This window comes from Teleopsis dalmanni, chromosome 1 (genome assembly GCF_002237135.1).
Source record: "Teleopsis dalmanni isolate 2A chromosome 1, ASM223713v2, whole genome shotgun sequence".
Lineage (NCBI taxonomy): Eukaryota > Metazoa > Arthropoda > Insecta > Diptera > Diopsidae > Teleopsis > Teleopsis dalmanni.
Genome location: NC_051846.1, coordinates 220,523,213 through 220,534,747, shown reverse-complemented (window position 1 = coordinate 220,534,747; position 11,535 = coordinate 220,523,213). Strand labels below are relative to the sequence as shown.

The window sequence follows — 11,535 nt, the reverse complement described above, 5'->3', positions numbered from 1 at the left end:
TGAACGAATGTGATCGTCAAATTACTTTACTTTACAAACAACTTGTGTGATGCACGATTGTTTGCATTTTATGCTCTCACTTTAACTTTTGCTTCGAATAATATTCGAAGACTTCGGATTTACAAAAAATCCGATTTTATTACTTATTTCGAAAACTTCATTTACTATTCGATTATTCGGATTCTTCGAATACTTCGCAAAATCAAATACGAACACCACTAATACATACTAGAACTTCTATCGTTGCATGAGGTTGGGTGGATTTATTATAAATCCACCAGCAAAATAAAGTGGGTATTTCGTTTGTATGAGCGTGGCACTTCTTTGTACTATAGATTCTTTGGTCAAAGCATGAAAGCATTTGTTAAACAAAATACAAGGCACAGCGAATTCCAAAACACACGAAAACACAAAGCACAGAATTTACATACAGGAGAACAACAGCAGCAAAAGACAACAAGTACCAAAAATACCAACGGCAAAGGCACCGATGCGCTACACAAAAGCTTCGGTCGTTTGAGTATAATTAAACGCGCATTGTACAAGCAAAGAGACTTGTTGGGATACTTTGTGAAACACGTCAGTAGAACCGTTGTCAAGGCAGTTACATACATCTTGATTAGTAGTCTTATATAATCACATCAAAGTGGTTTCATACATCTTGATTAGTAGTCTTGTATTGAATAACTTAACATAAAATTCTAATTCCCCAGCTAACGCAGTAGGAGAACTATACTATTTTATTTTACAGAATGATAGTAAATACTTCAAGAGTTTCAATATTCATATTTTACGGATCATATTACTGCAACATGAAAGTCTTACAGTGCCATCAAACACGTAGAAACAGTTTTTTTATTATTTATCCCGTCTTTGTAATAGTTTATTTGTTTTTAGTTTGATATTTAATTTCTATTTTACATCTTAATGTTTTCTAAGTTACTTACCGCATTAATAGCAGCAACAGAATGAAATATTTAGAAAATTAAAGTCGGCAAAATTAAAATTTTATTTGGTCACATCCAGTGACGACGCGTGCTCTATCTGGAAGAATGTTGTTTTTACATGTATCACTTAAATTAAAATATATGAGATGTTTTATTAATAATAACTATATTATATTAGGCAACAATATATTCGCAATATTATATTAACAATTCATTTACAAAATAATATGTATATTTGTTAGAGCGGTTAAAGTCAAATTGTTAATATTGTAGGATTCTGTAGAATTATTATAATTGATGTGTTATATGATTTATATATTATATTTTATTATATTTTAATCTATTGTAATTAATATATTGTATAATTAAATTATTATAATTAATATATTATATAATTCATATATAATATTTTATATGGTTAATATATGGTTAATTAATTTATCTAACTAACCCTGTATAAGATGTAATCAAACCAACGGTTCTAATTCTTGTTTTTCTTGCCTTTTGTTTTTTGCGCTCGAGCAAATTTTTGTTACATTTTTTGGCTGCAAGTAAACTCCGTTGGTTTGATTCTGTCTCTTGTTTTTCGATCGCGAACGTGTCAACACACGGGTACACACAAAAAAAGTGATTAAACAATCAATAATCGAAATTGTATAAATTCAATTGTATAAATTAAATAAAATCAAATAAAGATCACAAAACCCAATTATAAAAACGCTTATAATTTACAATATTAAACAAATTAAATTAATAATTTATATATAAATTTAATATTATATCAATATGGAAGAAACAAAACTTTTCACATAATTCTCGTAACATCAAACCAACTTTTTTCAAACAAAATAGTTTGTACTTGGAAACATACATGTTTATGCAGTGGTCAAACAAAATCAAACCCACTTGCAACGTATAAATGTGCGGACAAGTACTGCGCACAGTAAGCGACAGAAATTCGTGGGTGCTACTGTTAAAAGGGGAGAGACGAAATGTGATAGAAATGTATGGTGAGATGAGCTACAAACTTCAGCCGCTCATGCAACCACTTTGGCAAATCATCATGTTGGATTCGTATGCATGCAGTTGATATTCGAATAGAACAGAAAATTACTCTCATACAATTCCTACTATATAAATCTCTATTTCTGATATTACGAACGGGAGCATACGCACATTATTTTGTTCATATGCAACGTATGAATGTGAGGACAACTTCTTTGCACACAAAGGGGAGAGATGAAATATAATAGAAATGTTCTGTGATTTGAGCTGTTAATATATGAGCACAACTAACAAGTATAGCAGCTAACAGAAGCAAATTAATTTGAGTTTTCAGAGACAATTATATTTAATTGCTTTTGCTAAAACTTTAAAAATATATACATATATGGAAATGTAATAAATAATAATAGTTCTTGATGTGAAGATACTTAATAAATTTATATTTCAATGTTATTTGACATTTTGCAAATTATGTTATGGTGTTGACCGCACACCTCCGCACCTTAGAGCAATCGTCATTGGTCACATCCCTCAACAATATTGATAAAACAATAAATAAAAAATGATAATATGATAACTAATCACTATTATATGCTTAAACATTTTTTTCATCACTTTCTGGTACCACGTCTTATGTGTTTATAGACTATAAGCGCCTGTTGCCTTTACACCATTCTCATTGCATGTCCTCGGTGTATTAGCTGTGATCTAGTATATCTCACATCATTAGTATTTAGTGGTATGACAACCAAATATGCAATTAATTACTGTAATATGTTTTATTTTTCCAGGCTATAGGTTATTTTTTAAAAAAGAATAGTTTAATATAATAACAAAGAATCTATAGTACAAAGAAGTGCCACGCTCATACAAACGAAATACCCACTTTATTTTGCTGGTGGATTTATAATAAATCCACCCAACCTCATGCAACAATGTTCGATCGAGTCACAACTGGTATGATGTCCATTTTAAACCTATATGTGAGTCGAGTAAGGCTGACAAAAGCCCGACTGCATTCGTATTCAATCATACATGCAACCCTCTGTATTATATTATACGCATGTTTGTATGTTTGTTCGCTGTAAAATGTTCAAACGATCAAACAGCATTTCAGTGACGAAGTCAAAATTGTGGACCATTGTCTGATCGCCATATAAGAAGAGTATTGCGAATAATTGATAAAAATCCTTTAATTTCCTTACGATCATTGGCATTAGGTCTGGAAAAGCTATTTAATATTGTTGTTAGTCACAAGGCAATAAGAAAAGTGCTATTACAAAACATTTATTCTTCGAAAGTTACACGTAATACACCGTCGTTAATTGTTCAAAAAATTGAAAAATGATTTCAGTTTGCTAGCACACATTTAAAATATGTTTCAGAGTACTAAGATGATGTGATTTTCTGGGACGAAGTGAAAATCAAGCTTTCTTCTAATGCAGGACCCACACAAATATGGTAATAAAGCATAAAATTTCAGAAAATCACACCATCATAGTACTCTGAAGCATATCTTAAATGTGCGCTAACAAACTGAAATCGTTTTTCAATTTTTTAAACAGATAACAACGGTGTATTACGTGGAACTTTCGAAGAATAAATGTTTTGTAATAGCACTTTTCTTATTGCCTTGTGACTAACAACAATATTAAATAGCTTCTCCAGACCTAATGCCAATGATCGTAAGGAAATTAAAGGATTTTTATCAATTATTCGCAATACTCTTCTTATATGGCGATCAGACAATGGTTTAATACGGTGGCCTGCTGGTTTTAAACTAATGCAATCCTCATTTTCTGTTTTGTTTATGATATTATTAATTGTTCTTAACCTAATATTAAACGTTAGACTTTATTTTTTAGCAGATTTACCGAGGTAGTAATTATAACATAATAACTCAATATTATTTGAATTTGTTCTTTTACAGGCCATATTTAATCACTTGTATTCTAGTTATTCCTTCACTTAAAAGACTCTACTTTATTAAATAACAAAGAAATTGAACAGTTTTTGTAGAATATTTTAACAAACAGAAAAACCCAGACACATCTAACGGTATTCTGTCCCGTTAAAAATAAGAAATTGCAAAATTGCAAACACAATGTTGACACAACAAATTTGGTGTTATTTTTGTTTTTGTGAATTATTTTATTGTTCTAACGATATTTTTGAATAATTTTTAGTTTAATATGAAGAAAAATGTTTAATTTATTTGTAAACATTTTAATTTTTTTTTTTATTTCAAAATTAAATCGTTTTTATTGAGCATTTAATAAACATTTGTAACATTTTTTCGTTTTGCAAACACAATGTTGACAAACTGTATATAATTCTTCTGTACGTGTGTTGATAGTAAACTCCTCTTAAACGGCTGAAGCGATTTTGATGAAATTTTTTGTGTGTATTAAAGTGGATTCAAGAATGGTTTAGATTCACAATTTCGTCCCCTGGATAATGTTTTTTTTAATTATTATACAGTTTTTTGGCATCCATATACATTTATATTAGACATTTAAAATTTATTTATGCTTACTTTGATTTGTTTAAAAAATTTAAAGTCTTTAAAATGAATCGTTCAACAATCATGTTAAATTTTTGAATTCGCTAGATTTACCAGGAATGCCAGTACATAACTTAAGATGAAAAATTGGGTCACCAATAATTATGCTGCAGAATTTAAATGCGCCTAAGCTATTCAACAACACGAGATTAGTCATAAAAAAAATTATGGACAATGTACTTGTTAGAATAATTTAGCCTCTTTGATTAAATAAAACACTTTTATTTTTACGATACTTTATTTTATTATAATCCGTCACTTCAAGCTGCAAAATGACATTAAACTCCAAAAATATTCTGCACTTCAGTTTGATTGTCTGCTCTTTCCAAAACAAGCAAATTCTAAGAACACACAATAACAACAATGCATAGGAGACATGGTGCCTGTCTGCCTGTCTGCCTATCGCAATTAGTGATTTCTTTAAATACGAATTTACGTGATCTATGTATATTGTTATTTGGGTAAAACCACACAAACAAAAGACAGTTCTATTTAATAACTGTATGTCCAACCAAAGAATCTATAGCACAAAGAAGTGCCACGCACATACAAACGAAATACCCACTTTATTTTGCTGGTGGATTTATAATAAATCCACCCAACCTCATGCAACAATGTTCGATCGAGTCACAACTGGTATGATGTCCAGTTCAAACTCATTGCAACCCACAATTGTTTTTATACGCCTGTTTCTTTTGCCTTTCTTGTTTTTATTTGTCTATTTAATGAATATACATGGATTAGTAACGAAGTGAATGGTAAAGAAATCCCTCAAATAATTTTCCATATAACTTGTTGCTTTATCTTCTTGTGCTGGAAAGGCCCATATCATAGGAGTAAAGAGTAATAGAATATATTATTTTTTTTATTGCAACAAATGATGCACTACAAAAACCATTATGTATGTACAAATGTGATATTGGAGACATTAAGTCTGCAGTATATTAATATGTATGTTTTTATTGCACATTTGTGCATATATTTTACCTCAAAAGGAACTACTTCTTAATAGTTTGAATTTTTGGTGACTTTTTGTGATTATTTTAAAAAATATTTTTAATATTCATATAAAAGTGTTTGAAAAGTATTTTAAAGAAAATAAAAATATTAGAAAAGTAATAAAAATTATATTGAAAAAATGTAAAGAAGTCACTAAAACCACTAATAATGCTTCCTGGTTTGAGGAAGCGCATGAATGCTATTTACACCGGATTGAAATGTTAAAATTGGTGATTACGATATTGCTTCGGAAACATTGCGCATGGACAACATTTAAGAATAAAGCTTCATAGAATGGAAAATTGATATTGAGAAATAGATCGTATTGTGGTTTGTTACACTAAATTCATAAATTCAAAACAGGTAGCAGTTTCGTTTGTATTTTGTTTTATATTAATATCAAATTTATCAAATGTACACAATTTTGACTTCGTTCACTGAATGCTGTTTATCGCTTGAACATTTTAAGCGAACAAAACAAGCAACATGCATATATTGCAGAGTTCGGAATGTGGTGCACAAAATCGCACACTGCACTGTGCGAGTGGAAATTATTTTTGAAATATGCACACGCACATTTGTGGTGTTAAGAAAAAAAATGCAGGCACTCAAATTTGTTGTGCGATTTTAAATTTCACATCGCACAAAGCGATGATTGTGCACACAGATTCGTGCACACACATTTGTGCTGTGTGACTGATTTTTAAAAATGTGCACAATCAGATGTGCGAGAAAATTTTATGCTCGCACCGCACTGTGCGACAAAAAATTCTCTTTGCACACGAGTGTGCTGCTCATATTACGTTTGCACAAATGTGCACAAATGTGCGACTGCACAAACGTGCATAAATGTGCACAAATGTGCGGTTGCACAAACGTGCACAAATGTGCGATTTTGCGCTTGCACCCAAGGGTGGAAAAAATTACAGGAACTTTACAATTTTGTTTGAAATAGAAAATATTATTTTGTTGCAAATTTTTAAAAAATTGATATTTGCGTTCGTTGGGATCGTAACTTATGTTAAAAATTGCATAAATTAACAAATATTTAAAATAATTATTTTTGTTAATTAATGTAAACTAAAAATTATAACTGTCTTAACCTTATTTGTATTTTAAGTTAAAATATTAGTTTTTTGTATATTACTTTGTGCATTTTTAAATGCAAATATAGTAAGTGAACTTAAAGTATTTGTTTGGAAAGTTTTGCACCAGTTTAAAAAAAATAAAAACATATTTTAGGAAGATTTTTTTATGCCCAAAAAATATGTATTCACTTAGGTAGAGTATCTAACATTCATTAAAAAACGCGAAAGATTAGGAAAATATTTTCTTGAACAGGTAGCATGATTTTAGCGCCCTTTCTACTGTGCTAAGTAAGCAGAGATATAATTTAAGTGAAAAAAATATTTCAGCAATGTTATTAATAAGATTAAATGAAAATTTATTTCAAAAAATATGTAATAAAAATTATATATTTTTTAATAAGAAATTAAGATGTTAAATTATTAAATTATTTCAATAACTTCGTTAAATTTAAGCTGTAATTAAAGATAAAAAATTAAGTGAAATCTAATAACAAAATTAATTTATGTTGTTGTAAAAGATATTTAATTTGCTTTTTATAACCTTACTAACGAATCTTAGTGTACAACTTACTATTAAATAAAATTTTATGAAGTAGTCCAAAATTGATATATTTAATTTTTTCAAAGTACGATCCGTAGAACCGATCCTCTTTACTCATAACATTTCGAAAGAAATACTCTTTCTCTATTAAATTCATGTACCTATTTAACTCATATATCATAAACTATTTATATTTTATATTATAACAAAGTTTTCAAGTACATTGTGAAATTAACTTTATTCCCATGTTTTAAATTAATAAACCTTAAAATAATAAGTAATATAAGCAATAAATGTAAATCTAATAATAAATTCAAAATTAAAATATAAATACAAAATCATTTCTTCAATAAAATATTTCGTATTAAGACCAAAATTAATACAAATCAGTTTTACGTACTATTTTGCTGTGATATTTGTCATAATATTGTGCGCTTTTTAAATCATCATTTCACACAAATGTGCAGTAGACATTTCGTCTCCGCACATTTGGGTGCATTTTTATTTTCGAGTCTGCACACAAAATGTGCTCCTCGTATTCTTTTCTGCACACGTTGTGTGCGAGGGCAAGTTGGCTGCCGCACACACAATGTGCTGTGCGAAATAACTTCGGCACAAACACCGAATGCGTGTGCGAGTTTTATTTCACTCCACCACACTCGTGTGAAATGTGCGTTTTGTTTGTGCACACAAGATGTGGCACTTAAAGGTAAGTCCACACCTAAGCGAACGCTTGCGAACGAACGTTCGCACAAATGCATGCGAATTATTTTAGGTGTGGACGGGTAAAAAACTTTATAGGAAACAAAGCGAACGAACAAAAATTTGTAAGGTGGTCTACACGATGAAACAATTGCGAGCGAACGCATTTGTAGAGTTTGGTAGTGTTCCGATGCATTTGCGTTTGCTGTAAAATTTGTACCAATTCGTTCGTTTGGTCGATTGTATTTGCTGTTAGATGTGGACGAATATTTTGTATGAAAAGAAATATTTGTTTGCGTTCGTGAATGTTCGCTTAGCGATGGAACAATGAACGAATGTGTTCACATATTCTATATTATTAGTGTCTAGTGTCTTATTTAAAATACTTTTATATTTACAAATCAATATGGAATGGCGAGATAATCGCGTTTTTCAATTAATTGAACTGTACAGGAATAAAGAGTGTTTGTGGGACTGTACAAGTCCTAATTACAAAAATATTAAAATGAAACACGATGCCTGGACAGATATTGCTCATGATATGGAAATAGATGTGAACGACATAAAGAAAAAAATGAATTCTTTATTATCGTCTTTTCGACGCGAGCGGAAGAAGCAAAAAGAAAAAAGTCTGGAAGTGCTGCTGATGAGCAATATAAGTCCACGTGGTTTGGCTTTAAAGCTATGGAATTTCTGTTGGATAAATTCCAACCAAAAAACGTTACTTACGTTGGTTTACAAGAAGTATGTATTCATTTATATATTACCAATATTTATGTAAAATCGTTTTGTAAATTTTTGGATTTTTATTGTTTATTCTTAAACCTGACTTAGTATTTACAAGTAATTTTTTAATAGTATTAAAAAATAAGCTTAATAACGTAATTTATTTAATAAAGAAAATCTACGCATAATAATCCTGCCAAGGAATTTTTCCTGCATCCATAAAGTATTCTCCATACAGCTTTCTAATATCTTCACCTTGAGCTGGAGGCTTTCTAGCCACTTTTCGTAAAGATTTAAAAGAATTGCAATCGTTAGTGTCTGTTCTCCAAGTGCCTGGAGTAACAATGCCATCACATTCACTGTCAAGTGTCCCCGGAGGGTTATACAAATGTTTCGAAGAACTGCTTGACCGTAAAAAATTGTGAAGATGTATACAAGCTAAAACTATAATAGATGCTTTTTCTGGCTGTAATTGAATAGGTTTTCTTAAAACACGAAAAACGCTGGACAAAACTCCGAATGTGTTTTCAACGACTGTACGAGCTCTGGAAAGTCTATAGTTGAAAATACGCTCTATTGAGCCTTTATCGTGTTTTCCGCTGTAGGGCTTCAAAATATTTGGTTTCAGTGGAAAAGCATCATCAGCAACAAAAACAAATGGTACTTTGTTTGTGCTCCCAGGCAACGTCATTTCTTTTGGTAGTCCCAAAGTTTCATTTTTAAAATGTTTGTAGAAAGCGCTGTTATTAAAAACGCCGCCATCTGATATTCTTCCTTGGCAACCTACGTTAGCATATAAAAATTTATATTCTGCATCCACAATACCCAGAAGAACAATACTAAAAGAAGATTTGTAGTTGAAGTAATCGCTTCCTGAATGAAATGGAGCTTGAAGAACACAGTGCTTTCCATCTATAGCTCCGATACAATTGTTGAAGTTCCATTTCTGTTCAAAAACTTTAGCAACAGCGCACCATTCTTCAGGAGAAATAGGCGTCTGAAAAATTGATTTTAAAAGAAATATATCTGTATTAGAAAACATCATTAGATAAAAAGTAAAAGTCTATAAAAAATATATTAAAATTTTAACAATATTTCACAGCTTTCAACTTGTGATTCTAATCCAATCCAAGATCAAACACTGAATGATATCGAAATTTCCGTGGAGGATAATGCGAACCGAATTTTTAAGTCACCCAAAAAAGCGCCATCAAAACGTAAGCACAACGAAAACCCGAAGATAGAAGAAGCTTACAAGATATTGAAAGAAGCTGTTGCGAAAAATGATGATTGCGCAGTATATGGAGATCATATTGCGCGTAAATTAAGGACATATTCGAAAAGGACAATGAACGTCGTACAGCACAAAATAAATAATATTATATTTGATGCTGATATGGGAGCGTTTGACATGTTTCCAAATACATCTTCCCCGTTGCCGTCACCATTGAATCAAACAAATGATGCTACAGAACCGCAAGTGTTTTTGTTTACACAAAGTGATGTTGCCGAAAATATTCAATTATGTGGTCAGCAAGTGCTGTCATCATCCGATCCACTTTACGATAGTGGAGCAGATTATTAAATATTATATAATAATATTAATATAGTTATATCAATAATTATAATTTTTTATCAGTTTACTTTGAGTTTAGCTTTTGACATACAGTTTTTAATTAATGTAGTTTTAAGTTTAGCTTTTGACATACAGTTTTTAATTAATATAGTTTTAAGTTTAGCTTTTGACATACAGTTTTTAATTAATATAGTTATATCAATAATTATAATTTTTTATCAGTTTACTTTAAGTTTAGCTTTTGACATACAGTTTTTAATTAATGTAGTTTTAAGTTTAGCTTTTGACATACAGTTTTTAATTAATATAGTTTTAAGTTTAGCTTTTGACATACAGTTTTTAATTAATATAGTTATATCAATAATTATAATTTTTTATCAGTTTACTTTAAGTTTAGCTTTTGACATACAGTTTTTAATTAATATAGTTTTAAGTTTAGCTTTTGACATACAGTTTTTAATTAATATAGTTATATTAATAATTATAATTTTTTATCAGTTTACTTTAAGTTTAGCTTTTGACATACAGTTTTTAATATAATTATACTTGTATAATAGCTTTAATTATTAATAAAGTTATTGATTTGAATTAAAATCTTACCTTCACATATTCTTTCAATGCTTCGAGCAAAGCCGAACAAACTTCAGGTACAATTTTGGATATAGATTGCTTCGATATTCTAAATAAATACTCCAAGCTGGTAAATGAATCCCCAGTTGCCAAAAATCTGAGGGTGACTGCCAGTCTTTCTGCTGGAGTTATACTTTTTCTAAACTTTGTATCTTCTTTCGATATTTTAGAAGATATCAATTTTAAAATCTTATCGAAGTCCATTTCAGACATCCGACAGAAGTTATGAAAGCGTTTAACATCCAGTTCTTTAAAAAGCGGTGTGCATATACAATTTCTTTTATTCAGAAACTCTGACATCCAACATTTACGCTTTTTTTGGAGCCCTCAGATATAACTATGAAAGCAGCACTAGCTATAATCACGTTATTGCTCATTTCTTTATATATTATTATATTTATATTTTATATACTTTATATATTATATAATAGATTATGTAATATAATTACACACACGACTAATCACGATTGTTGCATAAAAGAAAACATCAAATGAACGAACATTCGTTTGCATGTCATCTACGCACAAATGTACAATAAATTTGTACGAACGTTCTATTGCGTTTAGTAGACGTCCAGATTACATAGCAAATGTAAGCGAACGAACGATCAAACTCTACTCAAATTTCTTGCCGAACGCAAATCCTTCCGAATGCTAACGAACACTACAAATCGAATCGTTCGCGTTTGCTTTGCCGTCCACATTACCTGCGAATGTTCGTTCGTTCGCAAGCGTTCGCTTAGGTGTGGACTTACCTT

General features: G+C 30.2%; 1 protein-coding gene across 1 annotated transcript; it reads right to left on the bottom strand.

Moving 5' to 3' along the window:
* Positions 1-8,651: 8,651 nt before the first annotated feature.
* On the bottom strand, positions 8,652-11,520 carry LOC119672255 (protein ALP1-like). Its single transcript, XM_038083265.1, has 2 exons — positions 10,748-11,520; positions 8,652-9,568 (listed from the first exon to the last, which is right to left on the bottom strand). The coding sequence occupies exons 1-2, from the start codon at positions 11,075-11,077 to the stop codon at positions 8,750-8,752; spliced, it is 1,149 nt and encodes a 382-aa protein (XP_037939193.1). The 5' UTR covers positions 11,078-11,520; the 3' UTR covers positions 8,652-8,749.
* Positions 11,521-11,535: the final 15 nt, after the last annotated feature.